Source organism: Pyrus communis, chromosome 8, assembly GCF_963583255.1.
Source record: "Pyrus communis chromosome 8, drPyrComm1.1, whole genome shotgun sequence".
NCBI classification, from domain to species: Eukaryota; Viridiplantae; Streptophyta; class Magnoliopsida; order Rosales; family Rosaceae; genus Pyrus; species Pyrus communis.
The window spans coordinates 8,561,201-8,580,867 of NC_084810.1; the positions used below are offsets into that span (position 1 = coordinate 8,561,201).

At 36.4% G+C, this 19,667-nt stretch overlaps 2 protein-coding genes and 1 non-coding gene across 3 annotated transcripts; 2 read left to right on the forward strand and 1 right to left on the reverse strand.

Moving 5' to 3' along the window:
* Positions 1-802: 802 nt before the first annotated feature.
* LOC137743584 (GDSL esterase/lipase At5g55050-like) lies at positions 803-3,002 on the forward strand. The gene is made up of 5 exons (XM_068483507.1): positions 803-1,120; positions 1,231-1,370; positions 1,854-2,087; positions 2,183-2,426; positions 2,624-3,002. The coding sequence occupies exons 1-5, from the start codon at positions 853-855 to the stop codon at positions 2,842-2,844; spliced, it is 1,107 nt and encodes a 368-aa protein (XP_068339608.1). The 5' UTR covers positions 803-852; the 3' UTR covers positions 2,845-3,002.
* A 296-nt stretch (positions 3,003-3,298) lies between these two features.
* On the reverse strand, positions 3,299-13,799 carry LOC137743583 (DNA mismatch repair protein MSH5). The gene is made up of 34 exons (XM_068483505.1): positions 13,761-13,799; positions 13,304-13,335; positions 13,036-13,130; positions 12,764-12,844; positions 12,619-12,691; positions 11,951-12,014; positions 11,535-11,689; positions 11,308-11,409; positions 11,215-11,242; positions 11,097-11,128; positions 10,943-11,000; positions 10,637-10,723; positions 10,160-10,216; positions 9,068-9,169; positions 8,918-8,962; positions 8,334-8,411; positions 8,012-8,062; positions 7,822-7,903; positions 7,551-7,624; positions 7,379-7,478; positions 7,114-7,210; positions 6,901-6,990; positions 6,738-6,802; positions 6,576-6,634; positions 5,956-6,032; positions 5,771-5,857; positions 5,318-5,379; positions 5,165-5,226; positions 5,009-5,062; positions 4,840-4,922; positions 4,326-4,357; positions 3,979-4,002; positions 3,610-3,725; positions 3,299-3,415 (listed from the first exon to the last, which is right to left on the reverse strand). The coding sequence occupies exons 1-34, from the start codon at positions 13,797-13,799 to the stop codon at positions 3,329-3,331; spliced, it is 2,430 nt and encodes an 809-aa protein (XP_068339606.1). The 3' UTR covers positions 3,299-3,328.
* Positions 13,800-18,352: 4,553 nt separating this feature from the next.
* On the forward strand, positions 18,353-18,476 carry LOC137743962 (small nucleolar RNA snoR86). The gene has a single exon (XR_011069567.1). It is a non-coding gene; the product is annotated as a small nucleolar RNA snoR86 (small nucleolar RNA).
* Positions 18,477-19,667: the final 1,191 nt, after the last annotated feature.

Below are 19,667 nucleotides of genomic sequence, written 5' to 3' on the forward strand. Positions count from 1 at the left end.
ACAGAGAAGTTAGTTATTAACCAAAAGAACAATTAAGGAATGATGAGCATGATCAATGGAGATAGACAAAGTGTGATGATGTGAAGGTAAAAGAGTTTAACGTCGGTGAAAAATGAAATTTTACAAAAGCTTATAAAAGGTTGGGTTACTGTCATATTGTTAATTGGTTTTATAGTGGAACCTCAACTTTTTTCATGGTATCAAAGTATATTTGCTCATGTGTGAAACCCAACAGCCATAAGTTCTCCATGTCACCCAATTCTTAGTGTTCATATGTTTGACTTGAAAATTCGTTACACGTGAGGTTGAATAACTCCTATATTACTAATTATTTTTCACATCAGTGAAAGAAGAAACCTTGCACGAACTTATAAAAGGTTGAATAACTCCTATATTACTAATTATTTTTATAGTAAAACTTCAACATTTTTCACGAAAATGATCGAAGCATGATTAATGAATTTGATATATCAGGATAGCTCTTTACAATTAAACGAAGAAAAAAAAAAGTAATTCAAGAAACACTTGTATTTAAAAAGAAAAGTAATTCCAATGACAAAAGATAGATATTTTGGGAAGAGAAAACAAAGAGTGGAACAAATTATAAAATATCTAATACGTAATGACAATTTACTGTCAGAATGAGAGGTTTCAGTCTTTCAGATGAGTGCTGCTGCTACTGCTTGAGCCCACACGGGTAAAACGTATCCTTTTCATACTCGAAATTTGCAAACTCATCAACTTATCTCCCTCTATAAGAGGGCATCCACTTGTTCATGTCCCTCAAACCATCACACAGAAACATTACATACGAAAGTTTGAGGGAGCTTTAGACACGGTTCGTTCATAACCATGGCTAAATATCACACTGATGGTTTGCCAATGGCTTCCTTCGTCGTCGTCTTCTCTCTCTTCACTTCTAGTTTCATCATCCCTCTTTCGGAAGCTCAGATGGTTCCAGCCATTTACGTGTTCGGAGACTCGTTAGTGGACGTCGGTAACAACAATTACCTAAAAATTTCTCTTGCCAAGGCAAATTTTCCTTATAATGGGATTGATTATCCTGGCAAAGTAGCCACGGGGAGGTTTGGTAATGGCAAGAATTCTGCAGATTTTCTTGGTAGGTTTAACATATCATCAGTTAATAAATCATGACTAGTGACAACTATGCATGTTGAGAGAATGAGAGGGTACGTAGTATGTATAATCTTGTTATCTTTTGTTTGGCAGCCGAGAAAGTAGGATTACCACCGTCACCACCATACCTGTCACTTGTATCCAAGTTCAACAAGCAAAAGAAGTCATTCGTCAATGGAGTTAGCTTCGCCTCCGGAGGAGCTGGAATCTTCAATGGTTCAGATAAACAATTTGTAAGTGCAATGAATTCAACACTCTTTCAAAAGAAAAATAACGCTACAGACCCAACAAAAGAGAAAGAAAAATATCATCCTTGCTTTAGCACAGGTTAATATATTCCGCTAAAAATGCTTTAGAATCCAATTCGTTTTTTACATGAGCTGGGTAGGATCCTTGTAACCCTACTTATGAAAGTTGATGAAAAAGCTTTCACAAGAAAAGTTGGGTGTTATTTTTTAGCACCTTTTTTTTTTTTTTTTTTTTTTTGTCAATTTAGCACCTTCTTATAAAGAGAAATCTTTTGTAGTGGAACCACTGTCATGTGACGTTATCATTTTACAAATTATAATGAGCGAATCTGAAATCTGATGCGTCACTAACGATACACTCTTCTCTATCCTGAATATAACGCTCATCACGTGACTTGGCTTGCGAAGGGAAAATCGAATCTCTGTCCAACAACTAATGCTTTGCCTATTTTGCTCTTGCTGTCACAGCGTCAGTCAATACCTTTGTCATACCAAGTAAACTACTACTCAGAAGTACATCAAAACATTGGACTACAGTTAGGATCCAAGGGCGCCAAAGTCCATCTTTCAAAATCTCTGTTTTTGATCGTGATTGGAAGCAATGACATCTTCGGCTACATCAAAAACTTCAAGCTCCAAAGCGAATACACGCCGCAGCAGTACGCAGTTTTGATGGCGTCAAATCTAAAGGAACAATTACAGGTAACGGGAACACATTGGCTTAGCTCCATGTTTGCATAGTGAATCTTCAGTTGCACTTCAATGCTTGATGTGTTTCTTTCTTCATTGTTTGGCAGAGAATACATGCTCTCGGCGCCCAAAAATTTGTAGTTGTCGGGACTGGGCCGGTTGGATGCTGTCCGGCGCAAAGGGATTTAGATACAGAAGAGTGCAATGATGGCGCAAACTCATTGTCTGTCATGTACAATGAAGCCCTTAAGTCCATGTTGCAGCAATTGAAACCGGCGTTGGGCATAAGCTACACCCTCTTGAACACTTACACTGTCTTGACTAATATCGTGCAAAACGCAGCTTCTTACGGTACTCATATGTTCTTTTCCTTCTTCATAAGCAGAAATAATCTATGTACAATTCCATCAAGCATGTTGTGTAGTTAAACCATCAATTTGAATCCATATCAATCATGATAACCGATATTTAGCCGCCCTTTAGGAAACTAGAGGAAGAATTTTAAGTTAACTCGACTGACAAACCAAAAATTTCGCATTCGATTTCAGGATTTACAGAGGCTAAAGCTGCATGCTGTGGGATTGGGAAGCTTAACGCCCAGGGTCCTTGCCTGCCAGTTGCATCCTTGTGCTCCAACAGAAGGGACCATGTCTTCTGGGATTTTTACCATCCTTCACAGGCAACTCATGGCATCATAGTGGAAAAATTTTTCGATGGCCCTTCAAAATACGCATCCCCAATGACTGTGAAGGAGTTAATCGCTCTTTAAAATGCTCGGGCCAGACTCCAAACGAAAGACGCAATCTCGATATGATATGGCTTTGTTAGGAGGTTATACTTGGGCTAAGTTCATGTGCAGTAAAGAGTGAATGAATGAGTTTACATGTGTACCATTACAAAACAAGCAAAGCATCATGACAGATTTTGAAATGCAAAGGAAACGATTATATTCCAGCATCATGCGCTTCGTATGACATCAAAATTTGAGTTACTTATACCTAAGAGAAAAAATGATAGAAGAATTATCTGGCCCAATGATTGAACCTTTCTCTTGGATGGAGAAAGGAAGATATCGTTGTCATCCATTGACGGTAGAGACAATGCTTCAGTCCTCATAAATTGCCAACCAGATACAACTTTTTATCTTTCTGCATTCACAATTGTGGGAAAATTATCTGGAAAGCTCATAAAGTTTCCTGGAAAAAAAGAAGATAAAGTAATAACTTTGGGGTTTAATTACCTTTAGTAATTTTTTAAGGCTCAGTTGGAAATAAATCCCGAAAAAACGAGCCTACATCGCCTTTGCAAAAATCAAATGCCAGCATCTTGTCCACTACATTCTGCAATTGAATTAAGGAAAAAAAAATCATAAAGATATAGAAACTTGTACAATTAAAACAGAAATATATGATTGAAAAATGTTATTCCGTCGTATTGTAGGATTGCCACATTCCATCTCATGGTTTTGCAGGGCAAGTGTTACTAATGTCATGTTTTCAATTCTGAATCACAGATTCAGTTTTGGGATTAAAACCTGGTATTGCTGATCCATAGCTGATACGTTCTCATTGCACAATCGCTCAACGTGTTTATTGTTTCCAAGAGCGTCCAATATAAATGATGCTCTTTGAATAACTTCCTCGGGGACACCTGCATAACCAGTACAATTAGTTCTACTGGAAAATTAGAGCAGCCACCAAGAGTCCATAAAGATTTTATTCACAAGAAGGAAATAACCCACAGACTCATTTCATGAATTTGCACATGTATATGCATGAGCACATATGCATGTGTGCGCTCGCCCATGGATGTGTGTGTGTGTGTGACACAAGGAAAACTCAATGGAACTTTTTCCCCTGTTTCTAAAAATTGCGAACACAAGTTTTAAGCTTTGGAAAAGTACCAGCAAGTAGAGCACAATGCAGACCTGCAGGATGTAAAGAGACTGATTACAAATAACATTATCCAAATCGGCATTCCCAACTTAGTTGTTGCATTAATATACATATATACAGGTGCTAAAACACTTTCTGGTCAGTATTTCAATAAGGCACTTATCATGCTTTATCTTTTACGCAGTTGAACCAAGCAAGTTCTTATTAAACCCTTAGCATTCATTTTCTCTCTCTCTCTCTATCTCTCTCTCTCTCTCTCTCTATATATATATATATATATATATATATCACACACATATACAAGTACACACAATATACATGTATATATTTGGTCAAGCTCTATCACAATACTCACCGTAGCTAAGAAGTGCATGCCCAGGAACTAGCCTGCAAGAAATGAAGGTGAAATTACATACATTAAATAGAAAAATTGCATTGAACAGCAGTGAAACATAGAAAATCAACATATCCATGAGCTTGGAATCAGAGAGGTTGCTAATAATGACTGTACACTTCATAAAGCTATATCTGATAATTTGAGTCTAAGACGCAGTTAAAACTGTTTTGACCCAGGAATTATAATCGCCTACTGGTTCTGTAATTGAAGCAACTAGAGTGCCATCCACTGACACAATTATCTCACACAAGAAAACAAGTTAGCAAGATATAGATACATGCCTAGTGGTCAGATGATACAGAATTAATGCAGACTGAATATGCTAAGATTAAAGAACATGTTTTAAGCATGAACGCTGTGATCCAAACCACCATAGGCATAAACCTCGTACGGAATACCATCTAATTTGGTACTGACAGAATGCCACATTTCCTTTGCAGCAATGCAACGTATAGAGGTAATGAAAGTTTACCTATATAGGAATACAATATCCTCAATATCTGTAGAGTTCTCAGGCCTCAGCACACTCATAGTGTAAAATTTGATATTCTTGGACTGAAATAAGAACAAAAAGATATTACCCTTCATTCTTACGCAATTCAAGTATGGAAGTATTGTATAGTAACTCAAGCTTTACTTACTTTAGGTAAACAACTCTCACTGAATAACTCAGTCAGATGAGTGCACACCAGAACCTACAAAATAAATTGCAAAGCTCAATACAAAATGACCTTTAATTGGAAGAAATAGATGGTACTTGTAACACGATCCTCATGGTATGAAGAGGAGCCTGAAACCTTTGGGGGGTCATCATATGAAACCAAGTAGTTTATAGTTCCACCGAGCAAACCAACACCATCTGAAACAACAATGAGAACATTACACTAATGCAACTGCTAAACTCAGACCAAGAATTTTTTCTTGTTTGCGAGGGAGTGTGGAAAACTAACCTTCTGTAAGAGTACCTTTACCAAATTCATCAACGAGGCACAAAGACCTTGAAGTCGCCTGCCTGTTAATTTTCTCAAATGAATGCATGCGAATCAAATGGAATACTTATGTTAATACTGTGCATGGATATAACCAGAAAGAAGGCAACCAATAATTAGTGATCATAACTGTTCAACGTAATTATCCAAGTCATTTGTTATTGAACAAAAGTCACGTTTCTTTAACACAATGATATTGTGCTACCATAATTAGTTAGTAGTCTCAGAAAATGCAAATGATTTTTCATTCTTAACAAGTACTATGCCTTTCAAAAATACTCTTGCACATGCCAATAAGATAATCTTATAACTGGAGCACATAGAGTTATGCCTATACTACTAAAAAGACGCAAGTTCAGGTTTATCACACATAATATGATTACAATTTAGCACAGGGAAGCCTAACGAGTATACCTTAGCATCATCCCTACTTGATGCAAATCAATCATAAATGTTGACTTTTCGGCACTCATAAACTTGCTTCCCATTGCGCAAAATATTCTGTAAATAGAAATAGAAACTATGGTTATTGTACTTTTGACCAATATCATACAAGGATAACACTGTACATAAGAAAGCTGTCGGTATGTGGATCAAACCTATCAGTCAAGCCAACAGTTGCAGAATCCGCTGGTACAAAACTTCCTATGTGGGACAGGAAAACAATTAAAGCTACCTGAAAAAGGAATTTTTGTCAATATGTGTAGATCTGCAAAAATTTCTATGCTAGAGGCATAGCTAATGCCCATCTATGTGAAAGAGACACCAAAAATCAGCAAGAGGACTACCATAGAACGAAATTAAGTTCAATACCAACATCAACATTCAGCATGGTATTTGCACAAAAACATTCAAATATTTCTGACATGGCACAAAGATCCTAAAAGAGAATGTCCTTGTTACATAAATTGTCATTAGCTTCATTACCCCTGCCTATCTGAATCATTGATTTGTCACAAGTCACAACCACCTGAACCAAGAGATTAGATGCTTGGAAAGAAGTTCCAATATTTCATATCCAGATAAAATATTGTGGACTTGTAGAACTTAAATGAATGATGAATGATAGAAACACAGCCCCACAAACCAAACACATATTAAAAAGGACACGTGCGCGTGCGGGGCGGGTAAGAAGGGGGGGGGGGGGGGGGGGGGGGGTGGTGATGTTGGTGGTGGGTTGGGGGGACAGAGGGAGGGAGACAGAGACAGCCTTACTGACCTGCTTTATGTAGATGCTTTTCCCTGAATAGTTAGGACCAGTGATGATATTAATTCTTCCTGGAAAGAAAGAAGCATTGGAAACCAAAGATGGGAATTGTTATATTCCTGAACTGAGCCAAACCATAATTAAATATGGCAATTAAATGTATAATTCCATTACCATCATTTTCGATCTTTGTGTCATTCGGAACAAATGTGTCTACAGTCATTTCCTGCAAAACATGTCTGGAAATTGAAAAACTCTTGTTACTATCCCTACGTAAATAAATAACCACTAGAAGTATTGTCCATCAAATAATGCAAATATATCATGCGTGTCTCACCTTCCGTTTTGTATATCAATCAAGCAATCCATAGTCAGCGTCGGCCTCACATAATTGTTTTGACGAGCAACCAGTGCCAATGACAAAAAGCTAAATGTCCGCATGAAGATATAAGTATTACTTAGTAAGACAAATATACTAAGACGAAAAAAATAATGAGATGCGGGAAGGGAAGGGACTAGGCCGGAGCACTGATACTGAAATGATTCTCACCAATCAAGTTCAGCTGCAAAATTTACAGCCTTAAGCAGGTGTTCTGAAAATAGAAGTATATGCGACACCAAATCTCGAGTGATTGCCCTCTCCATATCTTTATCAATAAATTTGATGAATGAAACATTTGTAGAGAAAAGATAATAAAAATTAAAACCAGCATGAAAATTCTGACTGTCTCATTAATTAAATAGTATTAAATTTAAGTTATGGGCTTACTAGGCTGCTATAACACAATATTGATGTTCAGACTATCATGCATTACCTAGTATTTTATGATAGATATCTCCCAGCAAATTATCCAGCTCTCGTGTCTTTGGTGTATAATAAAAGAACCTTTTTGTTTCTCCTTCTGCATCAGAGAACTAATTTTGATGGCTATATTACCTCATAAAAATGCATATTAGTTATAGAGACTAAACTATATTTCAACTCACAGCAAATTCGAAATCTTGAACCTTCTCCAGGGTAGCTTCATCAATTTTTTCTTCGAAAATGCACATCAAGTATCCTACAAATCAACAGTAAATAAAAGGCATTTAGAAAGTGTGCAGGGAAATACCACAATAAAACATAAAAGTCATTTTTGAAATTTCATCATGTACAGGTTATCTGACAAATAAGGGGCAATCTTTCTGGGGAGAATCTAAATAAAATGCATCTCACCCAACAAAATTCTTTTTAAGATGGTACAAAATTAAAACCAACCTATCTGATGTATATAAACAATACAAGGAGCAAGCTTGTCTTTGTACAGCTGAGGAAGTCTTTCAAGTTCCATTTGAGACACCTGCAAGGCAATTGTAAGATCAAAAGAATCTTATTTAGTAACTAGTAAGTAAGTCAGACTTCAATCCACTTTCTAATTAGGTCTATAAAAGAACTGTATAACAGTTACCTGTTCTAAAAATTCAGGCAATTCCTCATATATTTGCCTCAGCTCATCTAACTATAAAAGAAGATAAGGGAATTACTTGTTAGCATTACAAATAATTCAAATTCAGCCAAACCCAGCAGTACAGACTACAGATATATCAAGACACATAAAAGTTGAACACATAAATTATACCCCTTCAATATTGAACTAACAGAAACGCTACATGAAACTAACCTCATAAACAAAATGTAAATATAAAACTAAAACCAACAATGGGTAGATGACGCTGAATATGCAATCTGATTGAACAATTAAGAATGGGAATTTGGGACTTATGCCTAACCTCGTCACAGAAGTCATCTTTCACAATCGTCTCATATCCCTTCTCTTTACTTCTACTTACATCTAGAACACCAATTACCTACAAAAGACATTGTTGATATTACGATAATAACGCATTAAAGGGAAACAATTTTGAAGATTAAAACCAATAAGAGTAGCAAACATTTGTTATGTTGGCTTGAAGCATAACTAAATGAAGACAAAAGATTCTTCACTTTCCAATTATACATATGTCATTCAGAGAATCCTGGGCGTAAGAGGAAATGGAAATAAGTTCCACAACCACCGAAGGCTAAACCAGGTATGACACACCTTCTCACCAACCTGGGATGCAAACAATTTACAGGGAACTGAATAAAAAATCTCAGAAACCATTCTCAATCTTATTAGGGAAACTTAAGGAAAAATCAAATGAAATTCTCTCTAGAGTTGTTTTACCACATGAGGTGCGGACTGTAGGGTTTTAGACATGGTTTTGTTCAACTAAAGATTAGTCCCTTCTTCTTATGGGATTCACACTTATCAAATTTCATTTTGATGTTGCAAGAACAGCTGTAAAAAATGAAGAATGCTTCATAAACTTACCAATTCATATACATAAGCCAGCTCGGTTGTAATGCATGAAGCAGCCTGCATAAATTCAGACAACGGACCAAGAAACAAATTAGTATATAAGAATAACAGAAAGAGAAGGTAGAACAAACAGAATATGCAACAAAATAAATATCATCATACCTTCTCAACAATGTCCAAATTGAAGTACTTTGCATGCTCTTGAAGACTCTCTGAAACACCTACTTCAAATATCTTGTTTACATGCAAGAGTGAACAAACACTCTACAAGAAAATCATAAAGAATTCTTTTAGTCAAAAGAGGAAAGCTTTCTCTGAACATTGCGCAACACTGTTATACCACTCTTTATAAATTCTGCTGAGGTTCAATTAGCCCTTCTTTGTAAGAGACAAAAACCTTACTAACAAATATGGAAGAAAAATACAACTAAGTAGGACAAGCTCCCTCAAATGAAAACACATACTACAATTTGTTTACCCCCACCCCAAATTGAGATAAATTCAACTAGAAGCAATATCTCTGAAATGTTTCGACACTGGCAAAGAAAGTCTCTCAAAGAATATGAGAATCTAATTCTAAAAGTCATGCATAAATTTATTTTCTTACATAATAGCAAAGAAAGACTCTCAAAGACTAAGAGAATCTAATTCTAAAAGTCATGCATAAATTTATTTTCTTACACAATGTTAGCATGTTTACCATTAAGAGTTGAACTTTGGTTGCTGATTTGAAAACTTCATCCCAGTAAAAGCTAAAAAAAAAAGATATTTTCTATGTCACCTAACTTAAAGCTAGGAAAGAGGTATGATGCCATACATGATCTAAGAATCAAAGTTTATAAGATAGTTGAGGTTGACGTGAAATCATGGCACGTTTCATGAACAAAAATGCACAACTCATTTGAAGTGGACATGAAATCATGGCAAGTTTCATGAACAAAAATGCACAACTCATTCTATTCTTCATAAGGAGCTTGGTGTTTGTCTTACTGGGAGTTCGACAAGTGCCACACAGGAAACTAATCAGCGAAGAGAATTAGAGGAAGTATGGTATATCATAGTGAACATGACATTAATGTTTGATCGTTAAGGTTTTACTAAGTTCTAAACACAAGCACATCTAGAGGTAAAAATGAATTGTAACACCATCCAGTAACCTAAGTGTATCTTGAACTCCTGATTTGCCTGATGGATAGAAGACATTTAACAATCAGGAAAAAGGGTTAAAGGCGCATAGCATAGCTAAAAACATACCTTTAAAAAAGCTGTCCAATCACTGCTGGTACATATCGAGCTCGGAGAGTTGAATTTCTTCAAAAAAAAATATGTAAGCTTCAACTTAAAAATTACAGACAACATTCGCAAAACAGACATTGCCAGATCTACACAGCCATTCCTATAGTAGAAAGATAACAAATAGGAAAATATAGTTATCGCTATGCTGGTCAATATTTGGCATAAAAGCCACAACTGTGTTTAAAAACTAGATGGCACACTATAATCAAACATTCCTTGTTTTCAAAACAGAAACAATGAGTATGGAAAGTTTTAACATAAGTAATAAACCAATTGAGCAAACAGGGATAACTGATATTTAGTTGCACAGAAAGAGCTCTAGTTTTAACCAGACTCCAGTTGTAGCTACAAATCTACCAACCATAACATTTACTTTTGGAAAGAAATCCAGACACAAAGCAGCAGAAGGAGAATAATTAGTATAGTGAATGGTACCTTGAGTATGTGAGGAATGTCCTTTACAGATTTCAGAGTTCCATGTAAAGAATTTATCAATTCTTCAGAAGAAAGAAAGAATGATATCTTTATTGTCAAAGAAAATAGCTTTATGCTAATGATTCGAAGTCAATTCTGTATTATAAAACATTTCATTCAAATGTGTGAGAGGCAATATTTGCTCTTAATGCACTGATCTCAATTTGAAATCAATTAACTAACATGATTCAAACTATTATTAATCTTCTTGGCTACCAGATACAAGTCATATTTAAGCAGTAGTGTAGTTTAACAATGAAAGGATACGGCATTGAGACGGTTGTTCAAAACTTCAAGGTCAAGTATTGGCCTCAAGAACCAGCTTCTGGTATGAGAAAAATTAACATTCGTTAAAAGGACTTTGGGTTAGAGATAACATCCAAGGCAGTGACATCACACAGTTCTCTTTCACAAAGTCTACCTCAAGAGACGTCTCCCCATTGGCGTCACACACTGAATTTAAATATGAGTAAATTAGCTTGATATAAAGGTGGGAAACCCAGCCAACCAAGAGAGAAAAATGTGAAAGATCTACTGACCTTATTCATCATACCAAATACAGAGAACCTGCAACTAAAACACATCAGAATAGTTTTCAAAGGAAACTATCCAGAAAATTATTCAGAAATTACCCTTCTTTTGCTCTACCAATCCCCATATGGCTTGGATGCTTATCTGTTAGGAATATCTGCAGTGCCTCATGAGCCGCTGCATCCAGTTTAAGGAAATTATTTCTATTTTGGTAGTGAAGGAGTACATTTTGTTGCAAGTATCATCCCTGAATTAATTAACCAACCCCACCCACAAGAGTAAAATGAAATAAAGGAATCTAAACATTGTAAACAACACAAAAAGATACAGTGACACTTCTATAACAGAATCAATTGCAATGGATGGGTTCCCACTTTCCATTTGTCCAAGCGTATCTACAACCCTTTCATTCTCTAATATGGCAAGAAGGCCACCACTACTACGAACTTGAACATCACTTCCCATGTCCATCATAGAACTCAACTACGGTTGACAAACAAAGAAAGATATTCATTGTCAATACAGGATAAAGACATCCATCGTTGTTTAAGACAAAAGGAAGATAGATATGTATAGAACACAAAATACACATATTATAGATCATGCGCGCGCACAGAGCACATCCATGACCTAGGAGGCATGAATAAGCTAAGTGTAATATCCTGGGGTTAAAAACACCAGTTGGACCACAATACAAAAGGATTTATAAGCTATGAAATATAAATATACAGCTATCTAACGTACATAGCAAATTCTCTCCTTGATGTTTAATCCATCATCCATCCCTGTTACTCGAAGGTATATCAATCTGTAAATTGAGCAACAAAATTAACAACATGATGATGATAAAGATGAAAAGTGAGAATGGGAATAAGAATGAAACACAGTGCCTGTATTAATCATAATAATAGTAGTTGTAATAGTAACAATAAGAATGAGAGAGAGAGAGAGAGAGAGAGAGAGCGAAGTGGGAGGGGTGACTTATCTGTCTATCATATTGATCACATAAACTTTTTTATGACACCACCAATAACACATAAAATTGTAGTTTATCAGCATATGATATAATGTTGGATAAACATGGACATGATAGAATGGAAATGCTGATCAATGATTTCATGGGAAGACATAAACTTACATTAAAAAGAGGCAAAGAAGGTTTGCCATCCAAAGGTTGAACATAGATGAAGTTTTAGATTTTGAATTTCGCTACCGAAAAACCATGTGAAGGAAATTGCACAAACGTACTTAAGAAGACACTCTGAATATTACAACCATGTGAGCTTTTGGAGAAAAAAAATGTTAAATATGCTCACGAAACTAATTGTTTTCAGCCTACTACACTTGGCCAAATTTAAAACTTCAGTTATGTTTAACAAAATCTTCAGAGCATGCATATCTGATTCTTTTACCTGTGCCATGCTTGCTCATAGCTAAATATTGAACTTTTCACAAGCTTTATTGTAAAAGCCTCAGTCATTCCATCTGCAATACTTTAGAAAGTAAACAGCTGTCCTCATGCTGAAATTCAGAACCTACCAATTAACAGCAACATACCACTTCGCTGTAAAGCGGACAAGAATGATTCTTCACTTTTAGTGCTTGTGTAAATGATAAGCGGCTTGGCTTGATATTTTACTGCATATAAAAACACATAAGATACATTTTATTACGCTCACTAAACTGAAACTGAAATAAAAGTGAAGGTATCAGACACAAGTAGAAGTTGAGTGAGAAGGAAACCCATCAAATCATCCAAATCAGAAAGTCCAGTACTAAACCAGCAGGGTAAAGGAAATTGACTGCCTAATGAGACATCAAAATCATACCCAAATCAATTAGGGGGAAGTCCGGGCTGCCATCTTCCCAAACTTCCAGCACGTGAAGCTGGCGAATACTAGAATCGTAATAAGAAACTCCAACACTGGAATGAAGGAGTTGCAAGGTCATCAATTTCAAATGCATTCTACTGCTTGATTAAGAATGGAATGTAAATATTAATATAATATATGGAATATACAATGAGTAACCACATTAACCATATGGCATATACAGACTGATACCAAACATTAGGTAAGGTAATAACTAAGGACTCACCGATGGCCATGTCGAATGCACGCCATATACACCTGCATTTGAACCCCAAAACAACAAAACAAAAAACAAGAAAGAAACAGATCAATTACTGCCGGTCAAGCTTGCTTAGCTAGTACTAGATAGAATTTAGCGCATTTATCCATAATTCAACAAAAAATGAAACAAAATAGGTGAACAGTTCAGTCTACATTTCTTGATTTTCTGGGCGGCCAAATGGAGGAAATCAAACTTTTGAGTCCAACTTAACTCAAATTTAACCTAACAAAGCAAATTGCGTCATTTTTTCTTCCAGTGAGTAGCGAATTCTGTATGATTTCCGTTTACTTCGTTATAAAATCAACGGAACCCGAACAACAAACAAAAACTTAATTAACTCTTCTTGTTTTCCTCCATTTTCTCGGCAACCAAACGGAAAGTGAGAAAATAAAATATGCGAGGTAGAGTAGTCGAGATGGACCTGAGGTTGAGCATCGGTTTCGTCCATCTCCTCCTCCATTTCGGAATCGAACCGCGCACAGGTTGACAGAGGGCAAAAAGGTCGAGCGAGCGAGCGAGCTAGCTCAGTCTGACTCGGACAGTCAGGAATTATGGGCGGGAGAAGTAGTGACTCGTTTATATAAGGCATCCATGGACGTAAAGCGGCACGTGTCAACTGAATCCGAATTGCGTCACTTTGGATGTCTTTTTTCTCGAGAACGGTTTAAATTTTGAGATTTGTTATCACTTGAACGAGATGATGAGCAAAGATGTTTTTTTTTTTAGAAACAATTGTCTCTATTCCTAAGGAATACTTTTTTTTTTTAACACCCCAAATGATGGTGATACTCACCACTTTATCTATCATCATTGAATTAGTTTAAATTTTAATATTGGTGTACTGGATAGAAATAAATCTCAAAATTTTAAATTCATCTAATGGTATCAAGTAGGGTGGTGAGCAATATGAGGATGTAAAAACAAAAGAGAGTCACACATCAGTGAGACATAAAACCTTGCTATGGCCTATAAGAGGTATTACAAATTAGTTTACGGTGAAACTCCAACTTCTTCATGGTAACAGAGCTAGATTGTCCTGCATATGAAGTTCAACGGCCACATGTGCTCCACGTCACCCAATTTGTATTGTCCACGTATTTAGCTTAAGATATTCACATTCTCATAAACAATACCACCACTTGAAAATAATGAGCAAAAATACATATTGCCCACGTATTTGGCTTGAGATATTCACATTCTCATAAACAATACCACCACTTAAAAGTAAGGAGCAAAAATACATCGGTGCTAAAGTCTTTGACATTAGCTTACTAAATAAAGCTAAATTATCTTCCTTCCTATTTTGATGCCTTCTAGTGACACACCCCGTCCCGAAGGAGGGCATGCTGGCCGTCACGTGAGAGTGACGTAACCATTTGCACAGTTCGGAAGCTTTAAAATATACAACTTCTAAAATGAAACACCCGAAGGTGAGTCCTCATTTGGTCCATTCTGTCAGAACACCGTTGAATTTCCTCGTAGTCACCACACCTTTGCAATTCTTGAACCTGGAGGGGCGCAAAACAAGGTTGAGTGGGTCAGCAAAACAATTCTTTTCCAAATCCAAACACTTCTCAAAACTTTGTAACCCCTCACCGTAAAACAAGTATAATTTCCCAGAAAATAAACATATATACGTATGTACAAATATGCCAGTCATGCTCAAAGATATATCATTCATGCTCATAAATATGCCATTCATGCTCGAGAATATGCCACAACGGAAACTCATAATCAAATGTAAGTGCTCAAGCGTAATTCACATCAATAACATATAATCTGGCAGCCGGGAGTCACCTAACGTGACCTGTACGGCTGCATATAGAGCTCCAATCTCAACTCAACATCTGAATCTGCACACAAGTCGGGACCACCTAACGTGGTCTGTATGACAGGCTGGGTGTAATATATATATGTATGCTCTAGTGCTACGATCACGTGAAGCTGTGCGATAAATCGCGGGTCACCTACAAGTCGGAACCACCTATTGTGGTCTGTACGACAGGCTTGCACCTATCTTGGATCCAAGGCGAGCATGCGGTGCTGGTGAACATACACGTGAAGGCTGTGCCCTGGCCTCGGGCGGGAGCACTAACACCGGGGGTGCAGATTATGAGCTCTCTAAGCATTTCAAACTACTATTGCATAATAAACAGGAATGCATAACCACAAGAATACCGCTTACCTGGCACTTACCTGTGCGTCCACAGCACCAAATACACATTTATATATATGTATGCCGCTACTAATGCATGTGATGATGCATAAGTATTAATAATAAAATGTATGGCATAAAACAATTACTCTTTTCTATTTAATTTCTGGGAATTAATATGTATATAGGTATATACGGAAAACAAAAGCCCACTCACTGATAATTAGAAGGGTCGTAGCCCCCCTGCCTCGAGTGTGAACGCTCGTCCTCGGAAAACGAATCACCTATACGCGACAAAGTTACGAAAACATTAATTTAAAAGCACCTAAGCAACTTCTCGTAATAACTTCTCATACATTGCTCAAATTGGACAAATGAATATACCAACGTGACCTACACAACCTCAGGATCACGCCTATATTTTTAGAAAAATTTTTGGACTACGCACGCGCCCCCACGCGCCTGAACAGGCACGGACCTACGCGCCTCCCACGCGCGGCCACGTGCACTGCACACTGACGGTGTCAACAGACGCCGTCAGGAATATTCCGTCAACTAACGGAATATTCCGTTAAATCTAACCAGATTCCGTCCACTGCCGTTAGGAATATTCCGTTAGACTTAACGGAATATTCCCCTTTCTTCTCCGGCGAGCCTCCGGCGCCGGCGACGGCGCCGGAAAACTGGGTAATTTTCAAACTAAGTTTTCTCCTTCGTTTTTCAACCATTTTTCACGATCTTTATACCAAAATGAAGCTTAGGACTAGTAGAACAACGTTAGACTAGTTTTAAGGCCTAAAAATTGCTAGATCATACCTGTCTTCAACTTCAAGAATCGGCCAACTTCGTACAGGACGATCCCGACGTCCAAATTCACCCAACGAACCACTCCGAGGCTCCTTGGGACCTCACAAACACATCTACAAGCTTAGAAATTCCAAAAACACACTAGTTTAGGTTTGCATGAACAGTGCAATAATCGGACCTCGTGATATCGACGTGAAAATGGTAGTTTACTTACCTGAAAATGGCACCACTGGACTCCTCTCAGCTCCACGAACACGATGGTGGTCTTGGTTTCTCGATTGGTGAAGTATTGAGTAAGTTTGTGTGTATGTCCGTGTGTTGAAGAAGGAAGAAGAAGAGAGGAAATGGACTCGGGGAGAGAGAGAGAGAGAAAAAGAGAGAGAGACTGAGAGACAGAGTGACAGAAAGTGAGGAAAAGAGGGAGGGAATCCCGGAAAGTGATAGTGTGTGTGTGTGTGTGGGTGTGATCCAATACATTCCACACCACACCAACAACTAATAACGTGACAAAAACGATCTAGGGGTAAAATCGTAAATTCATACGTACGTTTTAATAAATCCCGGGACGGGATGTTACATCTAGTACCTTTTTTTATTCAATCTGAATCGTTAAACTAAATTCAAGGGTCAAAAGATATGCCACGTCTTACATGAAACAGAGAAACTATTTATCTGGGGAGTTAAGTGATATCTCCGGTGCGTCTGCACGCATGCGCAAGATAAAGTTTATTGGTTTAATGTTGATCATGAAGAATCGTGATTTATTAGAATACACACCAACAATTATTTGTATTCTAACAATCCGCTTACGTGTAGGCCTATTGACAGAAAACGCTCTGTAGAGTTGTACTTCAAAACCAGCCGTGATCTTCTTAGTTCCCATCTAAATTTTATTTAAATACACTTCGTGTTAAAGGATGAAAAGAAAATGTTTCAAACATGACTTAAATATCAAATAGGCTCCAACAAAAAAAAAAGGTATCAATACACTTTCACCTTTACACATGAGACACATGGATAGATTTGGCCAAAACTAAGAGGAACAGTTGAATTTAGACCAAGAATGATAGCATGTTTAACCACAATGCCCCGTTTGTTATGGGATGGTGGAGATCGTCATTGTGCCATTTGGTGGCTAAAGAGTAGAGATGAAGAAGGCAAGATTTGCGGGGTTCTTAGCAATCCCACCCAAAAGCATGGGATTGCTAACACCGTGTTAGTGAAGCTCGTAGTCTAGGTAAGTCCCACCTTGTCTAATTTAATGTTAATCCTTACACCACTAAATATGAGACACTAATTCTAAAGTTATGAGACACTAAATCCTACCTAAGTTAGTCCCCTCTAAATAGGTACAACAAATGTAGCCTAATAATACTACTAATTATATGAGTTTTTTCTTTTCCGTCTAAACTAATTATAAAAGAACTGTCATGGGATGACCTGATGATTGGCGATGAATTCCAAGCTCGTATTGCACACGAGGCATTGATGAATTACACGTTGGTAATCAGAATAAGCTAAAATATTTATATGAATCTTCCCGAAATCCAAAAAATAAACTACTGGACTGCGTAACGAAGTCACTAACTGATTTCTTTAAAAAAAAAAAAAAAATATTAGAGTTTTATAACCACAAGATTTGTATTAACATACGATGCACGTGATGTGATTTAGTTCAATTGAGAGAGCATCCACGCCGATGACATGCACAAACTAATGTGAAAGCCCACCAGCCCAAACCCCAACTTTTGATAGGCAGACTCGTCATTTCCTTCATTCTCACAGAGAGTTGAGCAGTCTAGGGTTTCACCCTCGGCGCATATAAATATGACTACAGCAAACCTTTCTTCATCAAACAAATTTCGACGCCTCTCCTTCACCTTCCGCCTCCGGTTTTTTTTTTTTCTACAAATTTTGCTGCTTTTCTCTCAGTTAAAATCTCCCAGAGTTTTTCTTTCGTCTCAGATCTTTTTGTGTTTGTTTATTTCGAGTAGTTTTGTTTAAATTTGTATTCGAGAAGTGCTTTCTGTGGAAGTAGAAGCCAATTTGCAGAGCAAGGGCGTCCAATTTAAAAAATGGCGCAAATTGCATTGAAGGTTGGCGATAATAAAAAGCGATTCTCCGTGCCTGTCAAATATTTGGTTTTGATTTTGGCCTCGAACAAGTCGCAACATTCATTACACCCGCTCTCTTCTTTTCTTTTCTTGATAATTCCTTGGTTTTAATTAATCACTGAAGTCGTTTCGGATATAAAATTAATTTTATTGTCTCTTATATTTTTGTTGATTACATGCTAATGTCAATCAAAATTCTAAAAATTACCATTATATTCCTTCTAAAAACATGGTCAATAATTTGTCAAAAAAAAAAAAACATGGTCAATAATATAATTTCATACATCAAATTTTACTATTTTTTTTTTATCTCAAGCCTTATTTATACGTAATTCTAACATATATGATATTAAAAAATAAAAATAAAAACCCTCTCTCACTCTCATTCTCCTTCTTCTGTTTATTTTAAAAACAAAAATAAAATATATTCACACATTGACATTTTTGCTCGATGTAAATATTTTTTATTTTTGTTTTTAAAATAAAAAGAAAGAGGAAGTGAAATAACATAAAAGTGTGGAGAAAGCAAATGAGGTTTCTTTTTTATTTTTTAATTAAAGATATGTTAAAAATCGGTGAAGTTTAAAAAAGGGCAGAATTTTAGTTGTATTAAATCAATTTTATTTATTTATATTCAATTTTAATTTGAGGATTATGATGAAAATTTATAGAGTTTGGTTGACAATTCATATTATATTAATATGTAATTTAGATTGGTATTTTACTTTTAATTTGATTGAACTCAAATTTCTTATATACATGCGAACCTCAAATAAAAATGACATTAATAGTATTTTTCAATTATAATGTCAATTTATATGCGGCATGACATGAAAAGACAACAAAGAAATTTGCTGTTAAATTTGACAACAGCTTCGAATTTATTTCATAATTTTTATACTTATCTTCATTCTACTCTCTAAGACATTAAATGGATGGCTGCTAGTTTTCACTCTATTTGTTAGAGGCATGTTTTTAAGGAAGCAAATTTTGTGATCGATAAGTTGGCTGATGCAGGGGTTTCAATTGCGAACCCCACTTTTAGAATCGTCGTCTACCCCTTTTATCCTTACAAGCTTTTAACTTTAATTATAATGGTTCTGGTTGTTCCAGAAAATTCTCCTTTTAATATATTTATTTTCTTATTAAAAAAAATAAAGTAATAAATAATAGTTTAAATTTGACATATTTGTCACATCCTAATCCCGATTCCACCGTAGTATAATATTTGTCCGCTTTGGATCTTGGGCAC

Bases quoted from the DNA above. Each gene is read 5' to 3' on its own strand.
- LOC137743583 (XM_068483505.1), bottom strand. From the start codon at position 13,799: ATGGAGGAGGAGATGGACGAAACCGATGCTCAACCTCAG. The intron at 9,170-10,159 runs GTATGTTTTTAG...ATTTTCTTGTAG, and splicing joins ATTGGACAGCTTTTTTAAAG to AGTGTTTGTTCACTCTTGCA. The intron at 7,479-7,550 runs GTGAGTTGAAAT...CATCAAAATTAG, and splicing joins TTCAAGATTTCGAATTTGCT to TTCTCTGATGCAGAAGGAGA.
- LOC137743584 (XM_068483507.1), top strand. From the start codon at position 853: ATGGCTAAATATCACACTGATGGTTTGCCAATGGCTTCCTTCGTCGTC. The intron at 2,088-2,182 runs GTAACGGGAACA...ATTGTTTGGCAG, and splicing joins ATCTAAAGGAACAATTACAG to AGAATACATGCTCTCGGCGC. The intron at 2,427-2,623 runs GTACTCATATGT...ATTCGATTTCAG, and splicing joins GCAAAACGCAGCTTCTTACG to GATTTACAGAGGCTAAAGCT.